The sequence below is a fragment of the Clarias gariepinus genome, chromosome 23 (genome assembly GCF_024256425.1).
Source record: "Clarias gariepinus isolate MV-2021 ecotype Netherlands chromosome 23, CGAR_prim_01v2, whole genome shotgun sequence".
Taxonomy (NCBI): domain Eukaryota; kingdom Metazoa; phylum Chordata; class Actinopteri; order Siluriformes; family Clariidae; genus Clarias; species Clarias gariepinus.
In genome coordinates this window covers 8,179,092-8,205,202 of record NC_071122.1, presented here as the reverse complement: position 1 = coordinate 8,205,202, position 26,111 = coordinate 8,179,092, and the positions used below count along the sequence as shown (strand labels likewise).

General features: G+C 38.3%; 1 protein-coding gene across 1 annotated transcript; it reads left to right on the top strand.

Annotated features, from left to right (window-relative positions):
- Positions 1-18,230: 18,230 nt before the first annotated feature.
- LOC128511518 (arylacetamide deacetylase-like 4) lies at positions 18,231-22,970 on the top strand. The gene is made up of 4 exons (XM_053484410.1): positions 18,231-18,453; positions 19,965-20,190; positions 20,272-20,335; positions 20,905-22,970. Exons 1-4 carry the CDS (start codon positions 18,256-18,258, stop codon positions 21,677-21,679), a joined length of 1,263 nt encoding a protein of 420 aa, XP_053340385.1. The 5' UTR covers positions 18,231-18,255; the 3' UTR covers positions 21,680-22,970.
- The last annotated feature ends 3,141 nt before the right edge of the window (positions 22,971-26,111 follow it).

Here is a 26,111-nt window from a genome sequence, read left to right as displayed (position 1 = left end):
GGCGGCAGAAAACAAGGTCGAGAGAATTTCCTGCCTTGTGTGTAGCAGGGCAGCTGTTTAGAGTTAAAGAGAAGGAGTTAAGGAAAGGGAGTAGGAAAGAGGATTGGAGTTTATCAGATGGAAGGTTGAAATCTCCTAGAACAGTGAGAGGAGTGTTAGCAGAAGGAAAAAGACTAAGAAGTATGTCCATTTCATCTAGAAAGTTTCCTTGAGAGACAGGAGGACGGTAAATAACTAAGCTGTGGAGGCTAATTGGAGAGGTTACCTTAACTGCATGAAATTCAAATGATGAAAAACTGAGATGAGACAGGGTGAAAGGCGAGAAGGACCATCTCATGGACAACAGGAGACCCGTACCACCACCTCTGCCAGTTTCTCGTGGAGTGTGAGAGAATACATAGGCAGAGGATAGGGCAGCCGGTGTAGCTAAGTTCTGAGGAGATATCCAGGTCTCAGTTAGTGCCAGAAAGTCAAAAGAGTAATGTACTCAGAAGAAGTACTCAGAGTGCTGGTGGATGCGGTCTGTAATGGCGGCGGTGTTGTAGTGAACACCCGGCATAACTGCTCCACCTGCACGTGTATGGGATCTGCCTTACTCATCCTCATTGTTGTTATGGTCTGGGCTTCTGTAACAAACACGGACTCACACAGGTAGGCAAGTATAAGGATGAGTAATGTTTACTGACAGGATAAGAATCAATGCCAATTTTCAAGAAGTGCAATGCTTATCAGTTAACTTATATTAAAGGTTACTTTTATTAAATGATATACGTGGACTGATATTTCCTTTTTCTGGTCCTATGTGGAAATCGCGAGTGGCGAAGAGTTGATTCAGGAGATACCTTGGAGTAGCGACGGATACACACCACGAAGTCACAGAGACGAGGACGAGGAAAAACAAACGGGGACACTTCCAGGAAACACAAGGAGCACAGGTAAGTGGTCAGGTAAGTAAAATGCTTCTTACTTGAAGTGTTGGTCCACTTTCTCGAGAACGAGCCCGGACGCTGAGTGCTGTGAAGTGTGTGTCTTTATAGGAGTGCATAGATTGACATCAGGTGGTGGGAATTAATATTTCATTTAGATGAAACTTGGCCAATTTAGAATTCACATAAAAAGACATACACCTGAAAAAGTTTCATTATTCTAAAATGCAAAATTGTTAGAATTTTGCAACATGAATTTGACAATCACAATACAGTGGAACCTCGGATTATGAGCATAATTCGTTCCGGAAGAGGGCTCGTATTCCAAAACACTCACAAATTAAAGCACATTTTCCCATAAGAAATAATGGAAATTAAAATTATTAGTTCCACGGCCAATAAATACATAAAAATAATTAACACAAAATATAAATTAAAAATGAAACAAATTAACCTGCACATTACCTTAAAAAAAGTAATAAATAAAATCCCAACAGATAAGTGTTTCTATTTAAGCACACAGGTGCTGTTTGTGTTTTTCTCTCTCCTGCACTGCTGAGTGTGTGTTATGTGTGTGCGTGAGCGTAATTTGACACCGTGCCGGTTGTGTGAGTAAAGCACCCCCTCTCTGTTTCACACACACACACAAACACATTAAAGGCGCGAGAGAGAGAGAGAGAGAGAGAGAGAGAACCGGCACGGTGTCAAATTATGCGCGCACACACCTAACACACACTCAAACACTGACACACAATAACGATGAGAGAGAGTGTGTGTGCGAACCTGCGCGGTGTCAAATTACGTGCGCACACACATAACAAACACACACTGCAGCGCAAGAGAAAGAAAAACACACACACACTCAAACACTGACACACAGTAAAGGCAAGAGAGAAAGAGAGGGTATGTGTGTGTGTTTGTGTGTGACCGGCGCGGTGTCAAATTATGCGCACACACACATAACACACACTCTGCAGCGCAAGAGAAAGAAACACACACACACACACACATGGATGTTGATTATACCAGTAAGAGACGAGCACTAAGACCCAGCAGGGGTAACCGTGTTACTCGTAATCCGAGGTTCCACTGTACAGATTTTTTGCTTTTTAAGCTTTTACCAAAAACCGGAATGCTTTAAGTAACAATTCATATGCTTTTACAAGCTTTTTAGTAGCAATATTCATAAAGAAGTATTAGTAATTAGCATTTTACATTATTATTGTTTAAAGCAGAATATGGCATTTTGGCGTCATATATGAAATCATCTCTTCAAAATGGTTGAAGTTGGTATATGTATAGCATAAATAAATAAAATCAGTCCTAATACTGTGTTTTGCCCGATAACAAGTGCACCCTTGCCATCTGTTGATTTCTAATATTTTTTCTGGTACATTTTTTCTGTTCTCAAGAAAGTAAATATGTCCCTCTGTAGGACCATTCTTCTGTAAGAAACATTAATATTCCCTGAGTTAAAATTTTTTTTAAAGTTAATTTCTTGTGTGCACCAACTATTTTCTTGCATGTGGTCCTGTCTCATGCTCATCGCAACCACTCTCATGCTGTCAGGTACCTTCCACAGACTGTAAAAAAAAAACAACAACTGGAAAAACCTTCTGTGATGTCACTCTTAGGTTTTCTGTGAAAGCTTGGCAGGAGCTGACTACCTAATCTATTGTTAATTCATAAATGGGGTAAACAAATGGAGTCTGGCTGTTGGTTGAAACTCGACTACTTGCCTGAGTTACTACAAGTTAGCTACTGTACCTTAGCTTAGCTTTAGCCTACACCTTGCCACATGCACTAAAAAAATATAACATTTCTTTAACCTAAAAAAATTCTTGTGATTCACACTAGATGTCATTAGTTTGTATTGTTATTTGTATTGTTTATTATTGTTAAGTTGATACAAATAACTTTCACAAATAATTATGTGTAAGTATTTTTATTTTGTTAATACCCCCATCTCACCTACGTGGTTTCGCACGATGGCCATAAGTACGGTTCATCATGATTCACCACGAGTTTTTGGCGCTGTAAGTACATTTCCATATATATATATATTTTTTATTAAACATGTTTAATTTTTTTGCCGGTTGTCGCAGAAGCTTGCGGTCCTTACAGAACTTCACGGAATGTCAGCAGGCAATCACGCGACTCGCGGTGCCTAACTCCGCATCTCATCGTGAGTCAAACCGCATAGGTGAGATAGGGGTATAACATTTTCTTTTACTTATTTATTATAACAATTATCCTGTACAGGGTTGCGGGAAGCCCAGAGCATATGCCAGTGAATTGGCCCAATGTGGGGTTCAAACTGAATGGGGTGCCAGTCAATTCATTTAATGACTGTAAATCAACATTGCAACGCATAGCATCAGTATACCATAAAGTAGCATTTCGCATTCACACAGATTATGGTTTTTACATATTAGCTGGCTAGATAGCCATCAAAAACCGGCTGCTATCTGCATGGAAACCTCCATAAAAACATGAAGGTTTCCATGTTTGTACAGTACAGTATGTTCATGGAGGTAAAAAAATTATATAATTATTTTCTTAAAACAGTCCCTACAAGGTAGCTAGCATGTTGTTCTTGCATACAGCTAGCATTAACGCTAACACACTGAAAAACGGTTAGTGAGTTTGTTGCTACTCTATAATGATTTCATGTTTTGAAGTTTGCTTAGCTAGACCAAGTAGTCTTATGTATATTTACGTCTATTTAAAAAGGACTTTTTTTTTCTCTTCAACAACACAACACTTGCTGAAATATTGTACTGTCGTGCAAAACACTGGATGCCACTAGGAGGAACTACAAAGATTTAAACATTATTGCATCAGAAACAATCTTCTTCCATATTAGGCCTTAAATAATTATTTTTGTAAAAGAAAAAAATAAATTTTAATATGTATGAATGCATCAATTTAGGATAATTTATTATGAAATAATATTTTTTTCTTTTGCAATTTCATTTAAAATTCTATTTAAATTGTATGATACACATTTAAAGTAAAAACCTACAAAGTCAGATTTGTTGCGTATAATGCTTACTCATCTGTTTTTACTTAAGCCAGGCCAAAACAACTCTGTTAAAAGGTGTTAAAGGCTACAATAACATTGTAGGCCCTGAGTGCTAAGATAACAGCAACAGCCTGTGTGTCACTGACAGGCTTGTTATTAAATTTCATCAAGTAGTCCTGGCTATGCTGCATATATCACTACTAGATACTTTCCTCCAAAATCCTCATTAAGATAAAAGCATTAAGATAAAACTCACCATAACCTCCAGGCCTGGGTGAAAAAGCACAATTTCCTCTAGTTGCTGAAGCCCCAGAACACGGGACCTTTGTAAATACCTCTTAACGCTCCCAGACTGTAAATACAGGAGCCAGAAAAGAGATTCCAGTCTGTGAATTTTGGCCCTGGCTCTCAGCTTTTATTGGGGAAAGCTGAATGGAGGATTGTTCAAACTGGAACAGCTGCACAATAGACACTTTGTACCAGTGTGAGCTTCTTAGTAATGGCCCAAAGACTCTCTGGAAAAGCTACATGGTTGTCTAGTTGTGAAAAATGTAAAATGTGCCTGCTGCTTGACTGCCTTTTTTTTATTGCAAAGAAGTTGTTGTTACAGAAGGGCCATGGTGCAGCTTTAAACAACACAGGACTACATAAGACTACATCCCGGACGAGCCCCCAATTTCTGTTAAGACCTCGAAAGAAAAAGAGAACTGAGTGAGAGAGAGAACTTTGTTTTTTCTACACAGGATTTTTTTCAGGGGAAGACGAGGCCAAAACAACAAACAAAACAGACTTGGTTTTAAACCTAAGAAAATTTAAATGAAAGGAAAGAAAACAAAATACAAACCTACCTACCTCCCTAACAATAAACAGAGTAAATAATATAAAAAGTCAAAGTGTCTAACCCTCACTTCCCCTACTTTAGATAAACAGGAGAGTCAGTTTGTACAGGGTCTTACAAAGACAACAAAAACTATAACACACACAAACTCTTTTTCTCTCTGGTACAACACTCAAAAACAAATGACGAAACATACAACAGTTAATCAGATTCTCAAAATACTAACACACAACAGATCGGATTTAACGAGGCTCAAAAGTGCAAAATCTAAGTGTTTGGGGTGGTCCTTATACAGTGGGACCTTGGATTAGGAGCAAAATTTGTTCCGGAAGCGGTCTTGTGTTCCAAAACACTTGTAAACCAAATTTAATTTTCCCTTAAGAAATAATGGAAACTTAAATTATTTAACATAAAAAACATAAATATAACCAATACAAAATATAAAGAAAGAATAAAACAAATTAACCTGCACTTTACCTATAAAAAATGTACAAACAAATCCTGACAGATAAGTGTTTCCATTTATGCACGCAGGTGCTGTGTGTGTCTGTGTGAAGCTAATAAAGAGGAGACTCTTTCAACTAGACTCTCTTTCTGAGGGTGATGGAGGAGGAGATGGTATCATGGATCCTGACAGTTTGAGATCTGTTGGTCAGGAAGTCTAGAACCCAGTTCCCCACTGAAGGGCTTAAGCCAAGAGAGGAAAGCTTTAGAACTAATGTCTGTGGAGAGATGGTGTTAAAGGCAGAGAAAAAATCCAGGAAAAGGAGGCAGACATAAAAGTTCTTATTCTCCAGGTGTGTAAGGGCTGTGTGGATCACTGATGAGATGGTGTCATCTGCGGAACGATTTGTTTTATACGCATACTGATGGGGGTCCACAGTAAAATCGATGGAGGCTTTTAAAGCTATTGGTCGATAGTCATTCAGACAAGTGCCACCATTGTGCCAGTCTTCAGGCAGGTGGGAACAGACGCAGTTGACAGAGAGGTGTTAAAAAAATGTCAGTTAAAATTTCTGACAACTGGTGAGCAAAATCCTTAACTACCCTCCATGGTATGTTATCAGGGCCTGCAGCTTTACGGGGGTTAATTCTTTTTAAAATCGTCTTTATGTCTGCTGTTGTTACCCTAAGAGGCGTGTAATCAGAAAGTGGTGGGAGCTTAGTACAGGAAGGAGGGTTGTCGTGTTCCTTAAAGCGGGCATAGAATGAGTTTAATGTATCTGGCAGGGAGCGGTCCCTAGGGCATTGTGCATCTTTGGTGTTGTGGTCTGTGAGGCACTTAATGTCCTACCACATACTCCGTGGCTTTAGCCCTTACAACGCCTGCCGTCAGTTGTTTCCTCGCCATCTTTAGTGCTGATGCATCACCTGCCCTAAATGCAGCATCCCTGGCTTTCAGCAGAGCCTTTACTTCCGCATTCAGCCAGGGCTTCTGATTAGAAAAGCAGGTAATAGTCTTGGTGGTGGTTACATCATCAGCACATTTGGATATGAAGCCAAAGACGGAAGAAGTATATTCATCAAATCAGAAGTCCAGCTTATCCCCGTAAGTGGCTGCATCTTTGAAGATCTGCCAGTCAGTACACTGGAAGCAGTCCTGGAGCACAAAGGATATGTGAGATAAGCTGGAATATAGAGCCTGAGCCTGTTTTCTTAAGTAGTTTTTGGTGACTTAAGTACGGAACCCACCCGAAGTTTGTAATATCGCCTGACAACGCAGAAATTAAAAGAATGGACATGCATCGACTCGTTTGTCTTTCTCATCACTGCATGGGTATAAATTAACGGGTGGTTACGCTGCCGCGAGCAACGACAAAAAAAAAAAGCTGGGAAGCTAACACAGGGTAAGTAGTGTACTGAGAGAGATACGAACACAATGTGTTTACTGATGTGTTAACATGACTTCTTAATCATTGACAGACACCGTTATAAACCATCTAACGTAACAAAGGTAAGCATAATATAGTTTTCCGACTATGTACACAGCTTGCAACTAGACAATCACCTTAATGCATTGTTTATTATAAACGTGCGATTAGGAATTATATAGAGACGGATGTACACAGAGAAGACGACATAATGTTCTATGAGAGTGTAAGTTAACTTACACTCCGCATTCATCGTGATTAGTAGAAAAGGCGATCTGCAAAGATTCATAGAAAAAGAAATTACACTCACCGAGCCTGGTGAAGATGAAGCAGGAACACGAAGCGTTAGTACAGATCCCTTTTTTAGGAGCAGCCTCCTAGCAAAACCTGCTTTATATTGACCCTCATTTATAAAGCAGTCTGGTGAAAAATGATTAGCACAAACATGAACGCATTTAGGTAGATCGGCGGGGACGTTAGCTTCAAAAACAAAATTCAGCCACTGCGTCCTTAGCAGCTCAGATGTCGGTAGTGAATGATGACTGCTGTGTTCGCTATTACACCCAACAACTTAGGCGACATTTTGCTCCAGCGTCGAAAAAATGTCCGACAGCTTTTTTCTCACTCTTTGCTAAAACACCAGTGTCAATCAACTATGGTAGGAGTGGCGTATTAGGTGAGATTGGCCTGATTTCAGAAGGGGCATCTTATTTTAATACATGAAAAGAAAATCACTGGGCGGCTCTTTATCATTGTAGAGTGCTTGTGTACACACTCTCCTAACACACATTTCAGTCCAAACAGCTTGAAAAAGTGCATGTAGGACCGTATGACCTCTTTAAGGTTGCAGGGAATGGGGTAAGTTTGTATGGCTGCTAACTTGGCTTCTTCTATTCTTATGCTTTCAGCAGATATGATGTGTCCTAGAAAGGAGAGGTTACATTTTTTAAGTTGAGTGTGAGACCAGCATGGTCGAATGGAAGATGGAGAAATTCATATTGATTGTTTTTGTGATGAAAGCTGATTTAGGGATGCTGTCTGGGTGCATTTCCACCAGCCAATATCCGTTATGCAGATCTAATGAGCTAAACACAGTCGCAGACTTTTTTTTGTCCCAGTGACAAAAAAAAGGGGGCAAAAAAAAAAATTATACACTTGTGTCAAAAACAATTTAGAGCATTTAGGGCATGACCAGAACATGACCAGAACATATGTGCTAGGGTTGCTGGACCCTGGTGGTCACAGATAGGATCCACCTCAGAGTAAATTTTGGAGAGCCTGACTTTAGTCCAGTGAATACGATGGGGTATTTTGCATTGGATCCACCCATGATTGGCACATAGAGATGAAGAATACTTTTGAATAAATTTAGTTTATAGCCTGAAATAGAACCAAAAGATTGCAAAGTATTAATAACTGCCGGAACTGACACCGTAAAATCTGAAATATACAGAAGAAGATCGTCTGCATATAGCGAGACCCTCTGCTCTGTACCTATTCTTGCTATTCCTTTTATTAATGGGTTAACTTTCAAAGCAATAGAAAGGGGTTCGATGGCAATAGCAAAAAGAAGTGGGCTCAAGGGGCATCCCTGACGAGTGGATCTATGGAGGTTAAAGAACGAGTGTTATTAGTTCTAACTGAGGCTTGGGGAGCGGAATACAACAGTTTTACCCATGAGATGACTCTTTCACCAAAACCAATTTTTTTTAAAGTGTAAAAAAGATATTCCCATTCCACCCGGTCAAATGCTTTTTTCGCGTCTAATGATATTACAGCTTCCGGGGTAGAACAGGAAGAAGAATTATACACCACATTACATAACCGTCTAACATTAAAAAAAGAATGTCTACTCTTTATTAAACCGGTCTGATCTGGAGATATAATTGATAGCAATATAGATTCCAGTTGCATTGATAACAGTTTTAATAACAACTTAAAGTCTACATTAAGTAAGCTGACAGGCCGATATAAGGTACATTCCAAAGGGTCTTTATCCTTTTTAAGGATCAGGGAGATTGAGGCTTGATTAAGTGTTTGAGGAAGTTTAAGTGACTTAAATGATTCGTTATACATTTCTATTAATATGGGAGCCAATTTACTCATAAACTTCTTATAAAATTCTACTGGATATCCATCGGGTCCAGGACATTTGCCACACTGTAAAAAGGTAGCAGCTTGGATAAGTTCTTCTATACTAATGGGTGCTTCAAGTTGTTTAACTAAATTAGAATTAACTGTTGGGATATTAAAGGCACTGAAAAAATTATCAAAATCAGATGAATTAGCGGTTTGCTCAGAAGCATAAAGTGAAGTATAATAGTCTTTAAACTGATTATTGATTAATATGGGATCTGTTGTTATTCCTGTGGGCATTCGGATTTGGGGGATAAGGTGGGAAGTTGATTTATGACTTAGTTGTAGGGCTAGTAGCCTACCTGCTTTGTCACCCTCTTCATAATACCTAGACTTAGTTCTAAGTAATAAATTCTTTGCATGACTTGTTGAAAAAATATCAAATTCCGCCTGTAATGACTGGTGTCCTTATAAATATCTGAAGATGGGGTGACCGCATATATATTATCTAACTGAATAATTTTTGTGTTATCTCAGAACGTTTTTTTTGTTTAACTTTGTCCTGTGACTAATATATGAAATGATTTCTCCCCTAAGAATTGCCCTCAAAGTCTCCCAAAAAAGAGATGCAGATATCTCTGGACTGCTATTTGTGAATATAAAAAAGTCTATTTGATTAGAGACAAACTCTACAAAGCTTTGGTCTAATAGCATACGAGTATTCAGCCTCCACAATGGACGTGTGCCATCAGGCCCCTCAAAGTAAATATTCATGGTTACTGGTGCATGGTCTGATATTAAAATAGCATTATAATCACATGACTCTACTGACTGAATAAGTTTATTATCTATTATAAAGTAATCAATGCGTGTGAAGGTTTGGTGCACATGGGAAAAAAAGAGAATGCTTTACCATGTGGATTAAAAAAACGCCAGGGATCTGAAACTGAAAACTCGCCCATAAAAGATTGAATTACACGAGCAGATTTTGAGGGTGAATTACGTTTGAGAGACGAATGGTCAAGATCCGGGTTAAGCCAACAATTGAAATCCCCTGCTAAAATAAGAAAACTTAAAGATATATCTGGCAGTGAGGAAAATAAATGCCTAAAGAATTTGTCATCGTCCCAATTAGGAGCATAAATATTGACTAAGAGAAGTTCAGTATTTCCAATTCTCCCCTAGACAATGACATACCTGCCATTTGGATCTGTTTTAACATCTGAACATACAAATTTCACTGATTTGTGTATAAGGATTGCTGTCCCTCTAGCTTTGCCCTGAGATGAGGAATGGTAAACCTGACCAACCAATCTTCTTTTTAATAGTAAATGGTCTTTAGCTTTAAGATGAGTCTCCTGGAGGTAGACAATATGTACCCCTAAGTGTTGAAGATGATGTAACACCTTGCTCCGTTTTACTGGTTCGTTTACCCCCTTACAGTTCCAACTTACAAATCTTAGGTTACTACCCCCCGGCCTAAATGTCACCTTAGGCTGAGCCATATTTATAATGATCGTGTAAAATCAAATGTACAGAAAAAATAATTATAGAATAAAATATTATAAAGTACTGATAAAAGCTTCTGACACCAGAGAAAGCTGTAGTTGGCACATCCATAAAAAAAAAAAAAGAAAGAGGGAAAAAAAAGAAGGGAAAAAAAAGAAAAAAAAACCATCTCCCCAAACGAGATACATGCATGACCCTTCCTTAACGTTAACTTTCTTACTGAACCTACTGAGGCAACGCAAGTTCTACTCTAACTCGCAACTTGTCGCCTCAGAGAAGGCAACGGCATTTTAAATAAAACAGGGAGCTACACAGAACCCCACTTGTGAACCTATGTCTCGCCTTGTCCGACCCCAATATAAAATATTTTACTGAAATCACAATAAAAGGACCATTAATACCAATGAAAGGGCAAAAGGAAAAAAGAGGTTAGACCACAAAATACACTTGACATCCTTTGTGAGTTACCTATAATATAAGGTCCGTGCTACAAATAGGTATAATGATGTCCAGTAAAGGAATTTAGACCAGTCTATGAACTATGTGTCATTACCTACAGCTTCTGTAGATTTCAGGTTTTTGCGAATGAAGTCCAGTGCCTCGGACGGTTCTACAAACTTATGTGAAACTCCATCAGCTGTAGTGATCCTCAGCACCGCAGGAAAAAGTAAGCCAAACTTGATTCCAGGACACGAGTGGAGCACACGTTTGACATCTCTGAATGCGGACTGCTTCTTGGCCACCGCCGTGGTGTAGTCCGCGAAGATAGACAGTCTCTTACTGTTGTAATTAAGAGGAGAGAGTTCCGCAGCCCTTTGAAGAATGTCAGTACGAACATGAAAGTAATGCACCCTAATGACGAGTGGACTTCGTTTTTTTGCGTAGTGTACGGTGCGATCCAATAGGGGCTTATCCCGTAGTTGTAATACATCTTGCAGAAGTTGGGCCACATATTCAGTTGGACGAGAGCCTTCGTTGCCTTCAGGGAGACCCACTAGGCGAATATTATTCCTCCTGGAACAGCCTTCCAAATCTTCGCACTTAGCATCAAGTTGAGTTAAGCCAGTGGTTCTCAAACATTTTCTGTCATTCCCCACTTAAGGGGGTGGGTGAATTTTCAAGCCCCACTTGTCAACAAAATGATAACCAAAACGGCCAAGTGTACTATTTAATGAAAAATCAATTTCTAAACCAGTAAGATCAAATAACACCAAGTTCAAAACAGATAAAATACACATGCAATTGTTATAACAGGCTTACTTTGTTACTTATCTAGAGCTTTCTTTCAAAGAAGTCGAGTGCCTTATTAACGTGATTGGGTGTGTTGTCGATAAGTGTCTTCCTACTTTGTCTCATGCTGTCTGCTGCCAGCGGTTTAAGACACCAAACACACACAGGTCTCTCCTCTGCCCCCACCATCCCCACCATGAATCCAAGCGCAACATAGGCTGCTTCATGTTTTCGTTTCGGCTGGCTTTTTGGTTGGTTAGGCTGATAGTGCTGAATCACCTGCTTTTTTGTGGTACATGTAACAAATGTATCCATTCACGTTATTATGCTCACTACATACAGTTCACTACTGTGTTATGGTCTAAAATGCCCCCCCCCCCCCACCACGGATTGCCCCCCCACACACATAATCTCTTTCAAATAATATATTAGAACATAAATTCATAGGTTTATGGTTACAAATGACAAATTATAACAAATGAATTTAATTATAAAGTAAGCAATATAAAAAAAATTGTATAGAAGAAAAAATATATAAATTATATATTTTTTTCATATACAACATGTATATTTTTATATTGCTTATTTTATAATAAAAATCGTTTCCTGTAATTTTTCACCACAAACAATATTTATTTAGTGTAATTTGTGATAAATAATTTGTTATTTGTACATTGACAAACCCCTGCAAAATAAATGTGCCATATAATAATCATTTTTGGGTATTAATCGTCTCGACGAGTGTCACGTGTCTAGGGTTAATTATAATAGTAATAATATATTTGATAATAATAAACCTTTGAATGCATGTCGTAATATAATAATTGATAGAGATTATGTAGGGGGACAATTCATGGCAGGGGGGCATTTTAGCGCATAACACTTGTGTGTGTCCGCGATAAAGTTAGTTTGATATTCGCATCTCCGAATTCAATAGCTGCGTAAATAAACCCGCAAATAAGATACCTAGATATATTTCCTCTCTACATTGTCTTTAAGCTACATCCGCCTTAAATTATACATGTTTAAAAGCATAAACACCATTATTCTCTACGGCGCAACGAATGATTTAGGGATCATCGCAAAATGCCGCACAGCAACAAAAAGCGTAGAACGATATTGATCTTCCCTTCTGTTCAGCGCCTGAAGGATCAAAAAGCTACTTTGTTTCTACATTGGAAACTAGAAATGCCAGACTAGTACTGCCTGATAAAATATTAATGTTTAACAAAAATACAGAAACATCAGAATACTCATAGGAATAAATGAAATGACATATATAATACCGAATGTTTCCTTATATATTGTTCCTATGGAATTAACATGCCGACGTTATTGTTGCACTATGGTTCCACTTTTTCCTCTGATGTTATTTTAATTTACTTGTATTAACGATCCATTTCTTTGTGTGTCATTATTTAGTTTCGAGTGTCCGATAAAGAAAATAAAGATTAAATAAATCAATAAAGAAAAGCATGAATTAGAATAGGTACTTTCCTATTATTTTCCACTAATTCCCTCCCGTTCATTGCGCCCCACCTGCCATGTCTGTATTCCCCACTAGTGGGTCGCGCCCCACACAGAAGAGCGCTCTAATTCTTTGATGGTACTAGTATTGGATTCGACCATCTGCTGCAAAGGTTCCAACCAGCCTTTGACGTCTGATCGCACTGTGACAATCTCCGAGCGTAAGTCAATGGATAATGAATCTATTTTCTGACAGATCTCATTCTTGACAGAGTCCAGCATCATCTGAAGACTAGTGATATTCCCGGATGAGTTATCTGCGGTGCATTCTTTTCCCGGGGATCCCTTAGTATCGCTTGTAGAGACCGGGGCTTTGTTGCGGCCTCCCCTACCCGTGTCGGCTTTGGAGCAAGACGTCGCCATGTTTATACTTATGACTTTATACAAGTATACACTTAGAGTCTCTGAAGCTCGTTTTAAAAAGTTTTAAGGAAAAAAAAAGAGCTTTACTGTTAAATAAGTGAACAAATATGTTGCCTTCCCTGGGAGCGTTCGAAAACACGTCTTACATGCTTAACGCGCACCAGTGCCCCCCATGCTTTTTTAAATATTTTCTTTCATGCAGTGTGTCATGTAGCTGTATGCGAACATAAACTATCTGCACTATCTGTGACGCTGACAGCGCACGATAAATGGAGTTTTTGTCTATTAAAAGAATCGGCTCACATTCGCCTAAACGAGTTGTTAGCAAATCTATTTTTACTCTGTTACGGATCCACGTTACTCCGTAACATATTTGCTAAATTTCCGGCCACGTTCTACGTCGCGAACAACTTGACCGCCCACATTCTACGTCACAAACAACTTGCCCGCCCACATTCTACGTCACGAACAACTTGCCCGCCATCTTACAATTAACGTTAAAACACTCTTGTTAATGTGACCCAGCATTCATCCCAGGTTCGCTTAAAGACTTTATATATATCGCTTAAAGACTGTAATATATAAAAACAATAAAAACGTGAGCAAATGAAATCCTTTTTAACTGTTTATTCTCCACTATTCACCAAAACTGAGCTTAAAACTCGCGAAGTGGCAAGGCGCATGCGCACTTCGCGTGTGCGGAGGCATTTTTTCCCTCGGGGTTTGCCATTGAGGGAAAAAATGCCTAAGCACACGCGATGCCATAAAATTTGCAAATTTCGTTTGCTCATGTTTTTATTGTTTATACTCGGTATATTCGGATAACACGCATACAATAAACACGACTTTGGACATTTTCCACTCACTCGCACACACACCGTTTATTATATATAGTTTGTAAATATTGTTTATATCTTTGTTTGGTTGTGGTGCACCTTTTTCATTTACTTTATTTAGTTTTGTATAATACACGTTTGCTTTATCTACTTGTTTGTGTTTGTCCTTTTTGGTTTTTGGTATGTACACACATACAATAAACACGGACTTCGGACATTTTCCACTCACTCGCTTTCACATACACATACAGTTTATTATATGTAGTTTGTAAATATTGTTTAAATCTTTGTTTGGTTGTTGTGCACCTTTCTCGTTTACTTTATTTAGTTTTGTATAATACACGTTTGCTTTATCTAATTGTTTGTGTTTGTCCTTTTTGCTTACCGGCCTTTTAACGCAACACTGACACAAAGATAAAAGACCTCTCGATTTTTGTAGCCACAGTTAAATATAAAATTAGCTGGTCGTTACACGGTAAAACCGACGCCATCTTTTCTACATATTGACGAGTCTCCAGAGCCGTCGTTCAGTTATGGTCATGGACGTTTTGTTTTCCGACACACGCTGTAGTGGTTGACCAGTCATGAATCACAGTGCCATCTGACCAATCACAGCAGTAAGGGCTCACGGAAAGGAGGGGTTTAGAAAGACTGAATCTTCGAACTGCTTCACACGAGTCGTTTTTGACCTTGCATACATGTAAACCTGTTTTAAGAGACTTATTAAGCAATATTAGCAAACTTAAAATGGCATAATTCAACCTCTTTAATTAAACCCTTGAGTGAGTGAACTTGAGTTCAGAACAGTAGAAGAGACGGCTAGGTAGCTAACAGCTAACAATGACCATGCATCAATTGTATTATAGACACAATATATAATGTAAGGAAACTCTGATGGTCCCACTGTAACAAACTACCTACTGTTATTGGAACAATAACTAGCCATTAGCAGAAAAGTGTAAGGACCACCAGAGATACCAAGTATACAGTTAAAGTGGATATTCATTATTATGCTTTACACCATTCACACACTGCCCCACATACCACATTCACACAGTCTGTTATTTAGTTTAACGCTCAGAGTCTGTTCTCTCTTGAACAAAGTCCACGAATTAATAAACAATACAGAGGCTGTCCCGCTCCTCTCCCAACTTCCTCATAGCATGGACATCCCTTTATTGGCGAAGCGGTGGATGCCGAAAAGAGAAACAGGAAACAAAGCAAAAACAAAAACCCTCACGCGTCATATATGATCATCCAAATGTGTAAGTAGCCACTGTACTTTAATTGTATGTTTGCAATTTAAAAAATGAGAACAAAAACAGATTTTTTATACATTTATTTTAAGTTATAAAAAACATTGTTTTTGTATATGTATGGACAGGAACAGGACAAAGGACAACACCGTTTCCTATAAAATTAAAACACATTAATATGTTGTTGTTAGTCTTTAAGCTGGTCTTGTCAAAGAGATGCCACAGTGGACCATCCAATCTGCAGACAACTTGGCCCTTCCTGATGCAGCCCTCCCATTGCATTCAGGCTTGGGACAGCACTGTGTCCAGTGACTGTGATTTGGAAATTGGGTGGGAACTAATCCCAGGCCTTCCGTCATGACAGGTGAGAAACTTACTACTGAGCCACCAATGCACAACCAGTAATATATAAACTCACAAAGTATAACAGTATTTGGAAACAAGGATTTTATAGTATTACAGATACTGGTATTAATAAAATAATCAATGGCGGATAAAAAGCATTAAAATTCTGCAGGAAAAAAATTGACTTGGCAACTCACCCCTGGTGCGTATACACTGAAGTGGTTGTCTTTCATCAGCGTGTCACTGCCATCTACAGATCAAGAATGAAAAGTTTATGTTCAGTCAAGCACACTTTGTTCTTTCTTTTTCAATTCTAATAATAATAATAATTTAAAAAAGGAAATTGCAAACACAGCACAGATATAATACATACCCAGATAGCGCGCACACACATCGCGGAGATGTCTATGTGACGTTATCTTTTTCATCCGGTAGATGTCTGGCAGAGGGCATTTGCTCATCTGGCAGATGTCGCCGGGACGTCTGTGCCAGATGTTAGAACGACGCTTAGCCTACGTATTTAAGACGTAAATGAATTAAAACGTCCCTGATACGCTCTTTAGACGATGTCAATCAGATGTTCATACATCTGCCAAATGTCTGATTCATGTCGGATAGACGTCGTTTTATTAAAACACCCCCCTCCCATTGTTTTAATTAAATACCCTCGGTTAATTATAATCAACCATGGTCAACAGAATTCTGTTAAGGAAGGAAGCATAAGACGACAAACGGGATAAAACAGAGATTTTTATTTTATATTTAATAAAAACACTTTTACACCAGCAGCAACTTACAGATAAGGTCTCAATTTGATTTGAAAGATGTACAAAACATAAAACACCACAAATTAGTATTCATCATAGAAAAAAATATATACACCAACAGAAACGTTTTGTACTTTATAACTGTGTGTTATGACTTTTAAATATGACCGTTAGATACGGTTGGTCAGGAAACTCCTGAAGTCAGATGCAGACAGGACACTTTTCAGTCACAAACTGCTGTGAAAAAATATAGAGATAGATTCACAATTAAAATTCATGATACTTAAAATTAGCAAATGAACAATATTTATACTTTGTTCCTCTCGCTTCACAACTCACTGAACAGACCGAAACCAGAATTGAACCGCAGATAAAGCCACCAGCTGCTTGAAGTACTGCAGTGCATCTCCTCCCCATGGACTGCCTATTGCGGACAGTCTGAGCACTGATGGAGGGATTGTGTGTTCCTGGTGTGACTCGGGCAGTTGTTGTGGCCATCCTGTACCTGTCACGCAGGTGTGATATTCGGATGTACCCATCCTGTGCAGGTGTTGTTACACGTGGTCTTCCACTGCGAGAATAATCAGCTGTCCTTCCCGTCTCCCTGTAGTGCCGTCTTAGGCGTTTTACAGTGCAGACATGGCAATTTATTGCCCTAGCCACATCAGCAGTCCTCATGCCTCCCTGCAGCATGCCTAATGCACGTTCACGCAGATGAGCAGGAACCCTGGGCATCTTTCTTTGGGTGTTTTTCACAGTCGGTAGACAAGTCTCTTTAGTGTCCTGCGTTTTTAGAACTGTGACCTTAAATGCCTACTTTCTGTAAGCTGTTAAGGTCTTAACGACCATTCCACAGGTGCATGTTAATTAATTGATTATGGTTAATTGAACATGCATGGAAAACATTGTTTAAACCCTTTACAATGAAGATCTGTAAAGTTATTTGTATTTTTACAACATTATTGTCGAAATACACAGTCCTGAAAAAGGGCTTATTTTTTGCTGATAAAGATACATTGTATAGACTTCGTATAGATGTAAAGACGATGTATCATTTAACAGCTTAAACAGGCAAGTTACAGATGATCAAAATACGACTTAAAAAAATTAATGCGATGTTAACCAAATGATACGCTCTTTAGCAGACGTCTCCGTGACATACCTGTGCTATCTGGGTATATAAAAGCTTTCACTTATTTTTTGCTTTTATTAAGTTATGTGAGTTATATACTGTGCATAATTACATACAATCTGAGGCTATAGTGGCAAGAGGCTTTTAGAACCTGGACTGGTAAAGAATAGTAAAAAAAATAAAAATAAAAAAAAACATTGCCTAGTTTTGGTCAACTTGTGCTTACTGTAGCCTCAGATTTCTGTTCTTGTCTGATTGACCATGTATGAAAATGTCAAATCTCTTAAATAAAGCTGCATGTAAAAATGTTCCTTATTGTGTCCTAACCATACACAGGGTGTTGCAATAAAGTTGCAACATAGGAGCAACCTTAAGCTAAAAGTGCACTGTTAGTGCTAAAAACACTCCATGCAAAAAGCTGCTTCAATAGTCCTTGAAATTGGTTATTTAGCCCTGAAGGTCATTTAGAGGACATCTGGCACTGGTGGGATTGTGCAAGACTCAAGATAACATTAACACAGCGCTTTAAGTCAGAAAGGTGTTTGAGCTGTTGAATGCTTCACTTTGGTGCAGTCATGTACATAGGAACTGCTATTCTGATTATTGGTTTCGCTGCTCTGGCTGCAGCGTTTTGCCTTTTGGTAATCGGATTGGTGTTTTCTGAGTTAATGAACGCTGAAATTCCTCCAGGACTTAGTAATGGTGCAAGACTTCACCTTGTGCACTGTTTTATGGTGGGCATAGCAGTTGTGGTGAGTGTGTACTTTGTGATTTGGTAATGGTTCTTAAATTTCCATCATCATAAGTTCTTACAAACTGTATATAATGCATTTTTTTTTTACAGGATATAGTCATTACATTACAATAGTCATTACAGTTTAAATCCTCTTGTTGAACCCAGTTGTGCATTACTCCCTCAACATGAGAAATGGGACACAATGCTTATCTTTCTTTTTCCTGGTTTGTATTTGTGCTAAAGGCCGAGTTATCACATAACTCAGTGCGTGTAGCAAAGTCCTTTTGTGTGAATGCGTTCTGAATGAAAATAGAGTAGGATGATTATTTCATTGTTCCAATTTAAAACAAATCGAGCATCCATTATTAAATTTATAACCTGTAAACTTTTAAATATTAATGTTGATCACATTTGGTAATATGATAACAGTTAGATGCTCTGAATAAAATAAAACAGATTAATGTGTAATCACACTGAAACAGGTCAAGGTTCAAACCATTTTTCTTTGATCTGTTTGCTAAAATTTAGAGGAAAACTTAGAGTAATACCACCTTTAATGCTTTTAATGTTCCATAAATTACTCCGAATGGATTAGAAACATGTCTATATCTTTTCCCTCATTAGATATGCCCTTCGGTAAAAACAAAACTGAATTACGCTAAAACAAACAAGCAAACAACAACAACAACAACAAAAAAACATTCCTAAAAGCCTTTTGAGTTTCATAAAAAAAAGGAAAAGAAAGAAAAATGATTTAACAATAAGCAGCATTCCTAATAATGTACACTTTTATAGTGCTAAATTATGACATCAAATATTATTTTTTTATTATATGCAGTATGTTGACATTGAAGTATTTTCATTATACATGTATACAGTTAACAAATCTGGATGCTAGATTTGTTAACTATATATATATATATGTTAGTTATGCTAGTTATTTAGATAATGTGGTTGAAAACCCCCAATAAATTAAATTCGTTCACCAAATGTCTGTTTTTTTTTTTTTTTTCTTTAATATGTATGTTGTACAATCATCCTGCTTCGGAAAAAAGTGGGTGTATATTAATTATTGACTGCAGCTGAAGCTAATTAAAATTAACTCCTGCCCCGGCCCAGCTATTTTTTACTTTTTAGCTAAATAACACATTTGCAGTTGGCTAATGCTAGCAATTCTAGCTAAAATGCTAGTGTTTTTAGGTCAATGAGATCCACACTATAGGTGATAGATAAAATGGTATATGACAAATGATTTATAGTATTTGAAACTTTTAAAATTTTATTCCCATATACTGTATATGACTGTGATAGTCATGCGTCTACATATTTTTTTTACCATATTATATAATAATATTAGTAAGATAACTAATGCACACAGATTCTAAAAATGTCTAGGTAATACTGTAATTTATAGCACAACTTTTATATGTTCATATGCGCCTGCCCTCAAGTCTTATTTACACTGTAGGATAAAAAAAATAAAAATGTAATTAAATTTTTTTTCTTTTCTGATAAATGTTGTGTCAGGGTCGAATCCTGGAGCGCCTGGGTTTGTGTCATCAAGTGCGTTTTACTCGATGGTGTATGGATCATGCAATTGGCCGTCAACGCCCCCCTCCTGCCGGCCTCCGCATTAAAGACTCGACCTTTTCTGGAGTGCCAGTGAGGATCTACGAGCCCACAGCTGTCTCACAGAACAAAAGACGAGGACTCCTGTATTATCATGGAGGAGGATGGGTTGTTGGCAGCATCAGTAAGACACACAGCTTGTTTGTTTGTTTTATTTGTTTGTCTAAGTAGTCAGTAATGTCGCATTTTCTCCAAATCTTTTTAGAATTGTATGATGAAGTTTGCCGACACATTGCAAAGGAGACTGATACTGTGGTCGTGTCTGTGGGGTAGGAAACAAAAAATCTGGTCATTTTATTTTATTTAAAAAGAATTATGTATGTGTTATTTAAAGCTAATCATTTGGTGACATATATTTAACTAGTGTAAGTATCTGTCCTGATGGGTAATAAGTTTGTATAAATGGTTAAAAAGTTAAAGCTAAAAATAAGCTGATCAGCTTTAATTAAATCAGTGATATTATTTCAGGTTGAAGCCCAAGTACAGCATAACTTTCTGCTTAACTTATTAATACAAAGAAATAAAATGTTATAAGCTTAAGTATATCACAGCTTGTTTACGATAGTGATCACAGATAAGAAGTCGAAAAATGAGATTGGATTAAGATTAAGTTCGTTTATACCACTTTAGCGCTGTTATTTCTACGGTTTTAGGTCCTCCAATGTAAAAAATGTAGATATATTATTAAAAGAGCGATTTCTGACCAATGTATGGACAAAACCTTCTTTTATTTCTATAGATAATTATATATTGTGGTATTGTGGTACATCTTAAATATTTTTTTCATTCATTTGTTGAGTAAGTATAATAAACATTGTGTTTTCTATTATCCTGACAGTTACAGACTCGCTCCTGAGCACCGGTTTCCTGCAGCACTAGATGACTGCGAACTTACCACACGTCATTTCCTGTCTGTGGCGGCTGAGTTCAATGTGGACCCGCTCCGTGTGGCACTGGGAGGAGACAGTGCAGGCGGTAATCTGGCAGCTGCTGTCAGCCAGAGGCTGGCTACAAGCCTGGATGGGCATCTGCCATCGCCCTGTGGCCTCGTCCTCATCTACCCAGCTCTGCAGATGGCCGACTTTAACCTGCCCTCCTATCGGCAGAACCACGCCGTGCCTGTATTGTTTCGTGCCCGTACAGTTTTCTACTTCCTTCAGTACTTAAATGGTGACATGTCTGTGTGCCAGGATGTGCTGGAGGGCAGACATATTCCTGCCGAGTTAAAACTGCACTACAGCAAGTGGCTCGACCCCTCAAACCTCCCACCGGAATTCCAAGATGGTGAAAAGCAGGTGGTGACAACCCACGATGGTGAAGTGTATCACATAGTTAAAGATGGTCTTAAGCCAGGGATTTCACCTTTACTGGCTGAGGATAAAGTGCTCCGTCTCACGCCACCCACTTTTATCCTAACCTGTCAGTATGATGTGCTGCGGGATGATGGGATCTTGTTCCGGAAGAGACTACAGGACCTGGGAGTCAAGGTCACATGGTATCACGTCCCTGATGGCTTCCATGGCATTATGAACTTCTTCGGGAAGGGCATCCTAAACTTTCCTGCTGGACTGAAGGCCATGGAGCAAATAGTCAGCTATGTAAAAACGCTCTGAGTCTTGTAATCCTTTTTCACTGAGTCTGTATTGATTGACACAAGACTTTCAGTATGTTGCCTTACACAGAGAAAAGACGTGAAGGCTGTTTTAAATTGTTGTCAATAATAGTTATTATAATATAGATTTTTTTTCAATCAGAGGTCATGGCATGTTTGGTCAGGCTTCTTAGGGGTGTAGAGTACAGTGTGGAGTTGATTATCACACATTGCATCATACAAAAAAGGTAAAAAAAAAAAAAAGTAAAAGTGTTCACATATGAAAGATCTCTATCTCTTTTTTCGTGAAGCACCAAAACTCTGAACAGATGTGTTACCTCAAGCCTTTAAATCCTTCTGATGTATTTTTGACAATACTTTAACAACCACAGAATTGTGTTTCAACAAGGCAAGAATAAAATACAGAGGGGAGGTAAAAACCACAGTTATATCATAATTTACTTAAACATTTTAAAACCACTATCTATTTTAGGAATGCGCGTGTTTGGTGTGTCAGTGTGATACACTTTCTGAGGGGAGATGGTAGTCAGGCTTGAGACAACTTACACAGGCTTTTTAATTCCTTTTCACAGTCTTCGCTTTGACCCAGACAGACAGATACACGCAGGTCTGAGGTGCACACATCTTTCTCTCCCACTCTAGCACTCGTCTCTCCCCTTCTGATCCACTAAATAAAACACAGAACCCATCACAGCCAGTTGATGGTCAGACATTCTGCTTTATAGGCACAGTATTTAATCATATGCACTGACAGCTTGTAACTAATGTTCAGCATGATGCCCCTAGCCTCTCCGTGTGCAAAACAAAGGGGGAAAGGATCAGGAGCATATAAGACTAGCCCACTGTAAAACTTTTACCTAAATAAAAGCCTAATCAGCATGCACATGACAGATTCTTTCCATGAGATGATGGAATGTCACTAGGGCTCAAAAAGCCTGTTTTACCAGGATATAGCGGTCAAGGGGATCTGGCAACATTTCTTTGTCAAATCCAGTGTCAATTAAATGAGCTGCACCTAACCGATGGAGCAGGATCGACACTGCATTTATATTTCTCAAGTGGACACAGAACTGGTCCCAACCTTGAGTGCTTTGGGAATCAAGACCACCAGACTGGGACTCTCGATTACCCTGACCCTGAGCATGGCCATGAGCTCCTCCTAAATGATTTGTTTCTTGTTTATGCGCAAAAAAAAAAAAAAAAGGTTGGTCTATGGTACCACCTTTGGAGTCTTCTCAATGTTATGTGTTACAGAGTATATGCAAGAATACAATGCAAAATTCTATTTGCAACCTTGCAACCTTTGTTATTTGCAACAGTTAGAGGTGTTCTATATAAGGGAATATGGCGAATTGAGACACCATATTTAGATTTAAATTGTGACCAAAGCCACATGACCACCTCTCTCCATGGTTAAAGGAGGTGGTATATATGCAGCTCCCCTTTCTTTATCCATTTGCTTCACCTTCTAGTCAATGTCCTTGAATTACCGTGTCACCTTGAAGGGCCCTTGCCGCTTAGCCAGTCATTTGATGTGCGATATGTGCTACAAGCACTTTATCTCCTTGTGCAAACTCACCCTGCAGAATGCCACTTATACAGCCAGATTTGATGTTCTTGCACCTGTCGAAATTCTCCTGTGCAGAGTTTTGCTATCAGGTTAATAGAGTACCGAATTGCACTTTTCAGATTTCAAACTGGGAGAACCCTGTGCTGGCTTTAGTGGACCTCTCTTACTGAGAATAATAAGAGCTCAAGCCATTTATTAAGGATCTATCCATATCCTAATTAAGGGCACTGGTGGCTCAGTGGTAGGTGTTTCGCCTGTCATGCGGAAGGCCCGGGTTCGATTCCCAGCCAGTGCCCAAGCCCCAGCCACTAGATGCAGTGCCGGTCCAAAGCCCGGATAAAATGGGAGAGTTGCGTCAGTAAGGGCATCCGGCGTAAAAACCTGTGGCAAGTTGTAGTGTGGACTGGGTATTCTGCTGTGGCGACCCTTTTCCGGGAGCAGCTGAAAGGACGACAACAACATATCCAAATGCTAAAATAAATGTGCATGCAAATGCTTAAATGGCTGAACATAAATAATATGAATATTTATAAATTATTGTTAATTAACTTGGCCATTGTATATACAGTATTGTGTCTGTTATGAAGATAGTAATTAAATTGGATAAAAACAATAAGATTAAATATTTTAAGTCTTCTGTAAGTTATCGTCAAAACATGGTATTGGTGATAAAAAGTGTCTCACCTAGGGGAAAAACTGAATTTTCAGATAGGATCAGATGACACCATTTTTCATCATACTTGTTGCTTCTTATCTCCTGATCCATGGGTTTGTAAATATGCATGCATATTTGCTAAGGACAATTTCATACCCTTTTATGTAGTATCCATAACTTTTCACTTTCAATGACCTAAACTGTCATTCAGATGAAACTTGGCCAATTTAGATATTACATAAAAAGATATAAACCTAAAAACAGGTCATATGCTTCTACAAGCTTTTTAGTAGCAATATTTATTAAAAAAAATATATATATATATATATTAGTAATTAGCATTTTACATTATTATTGTTTAAAGCGGAACATGCCATTTCGGCATCATATATGAAATCATCTCTTCAAAATGGATGAATGCCTGGTATATGTGTAGCAAAAATGAATAAAATCAGTCTTAATACTATGTTTTGGCTGATAACAAGATCACCCTTGCCATCTGTTGTTTTCTGATATTTTCTGGTACATTTTGTGTTCTCAAGAAAGTAAATATGTCCCTCTGTAGGACCATTCTTCTGTGGGAAACACTATAAAATTCCCTTAAAAAAAAAAAAAAAAAAAAAAAAAGCAAATTCCTTGTGTGCACCAACTATTTTCTTGCACGTGGTCCTGTCTCATGCTCATCGCAACCACTCTCATGCTGTCAGATAATTTCCACAGACTGTAAAAAAGAACTGGAAATACCCTCTGTGATGTCACTTATAGGTTTTCTATGGAAGCTTGGCAGGAGCTACCTCCACCTAATCTCTGGTTAATCCATAAATGGGGTAAACAAATGGAGCCTGGCTGTTGGTCAAAACTCGACTACTTGTCTGAGTTACTACAAGTTAGCTAGCTTAGCTTTAGCTTAGCTAAAAGGCTATGGTGGCTAACATTAAATTTATATGGTAACGTTACCTTGCATTTCATTGTTCTTCGTAACCTGTACCCTACACCTTGCCACATGCACTGAAAAAAATATAACCATTCTTTAACCTTAAAAGGAGTCTTGAAATGATTCACACTAGATCTTGTCATTAGTTTGTATTGTTATTTGTATTGTTTATTGTTTTTAGGTTAATACAAATGATTTTCACAAATAATTATGTGTAATTTATTAGTTAGTTTGTTAACATTTTCTCTCAATTATTCTTTATAACAGTTATCCTGTACAGGGTTGTGGGAAGCCTGGAGCATATGCCAGTGAACTTGGCACTATGTGGGGTTCAACCTAAATGGGGGGCCAGTCACACAAGCACAAACACTCACACACTAGTGGGAATTTAGAAAAGTCAATTCACCTGATCTGCATTGGGAGGAAACCTGGGGGAAACTCACCAAGCACAGGGAGAACATGCACACTCGTGTACGCAGCACACAGAACATGCACACAGACCTGAGGCAGGAATCGAACCCACTAACTAGCAGCTAACAGCTCCGGCCATTGTATTTTTTGTTATGTTGTAATTATTACCACAGGGCTACTCATGCTAACGGCTAGTTATACAACAGTTTATTTTAAAACATCAATATTATATTAAAAGTTAATAGCCAAAAGTTGAAATGCAGCATCATTCATCACAAATTCTCAGTTAGAAAAACAATTTTATAACATAAACAGATCAATTTAGCAATGTCCAGCACTCGCTCAGGCAAGAGAACTGTCTGGTACAAACCTGCTTCTACAAATACTAGGTTAGGGTAAAATGTGAATTTAAAATCTGAGTTTGTTTTTCACTACCAACTTATTTCAATTTGAGCAAATTGTATATACAGTATATAATCGTAATATATTTATATGTAAGCCAGCCATAACATTACTTTAGTCTGACCAATCCAATAGAAGAGCTACTATAGCCTAAATTGAGAAAAAAGTTAAATAAAACATGGATCACTGTTTTGGTGGCAAAGGCAGGTCCAACCTATATTAGGAGGTTGGTCATAATTGAATCAATGAGCTATGTGTGTGTGTGTGTGTGTGTGTGTGTGTGTGTGTGTGTCTGTTTGTGAATATATGCCTGATCTGCACTGGGAAGAAAACCCAAAATGCAAGGGGAGAACATGCAAATTCCATGCACACAGACCTGACGTGGGAATCGAACCCTCGACCATGGAGGTGCCCCATTGGTAACCACAACTGTATACATATTTTTCAAATTTCTTTTACCA

Excerpts from the sequence above, each read along its gene's own strand:
- LOC128511518 (XM_053484410.1), top strand. The coding sequence starts at position 18,256 with ATGCTTCACTTTGGTGCAGTCATGTACATAGGAACTGCTATTCTGATT. Across the intron at positions 20,191-20,271 it reads ATGGGTTGTTGGCAGCATCA|AATTGTATGATGAAGTTTGC; the intron begins GTAAGACACACA and ends AAATCTTTTTAG. Across the intron at positions 20,336-20,904 it reads ACTGTGGTCGTGTCTGTGGG|TTACAGACTCGCTCCTGAGC; the intron begins GTAGGAAACAAA and ends TTATCCTGACAG.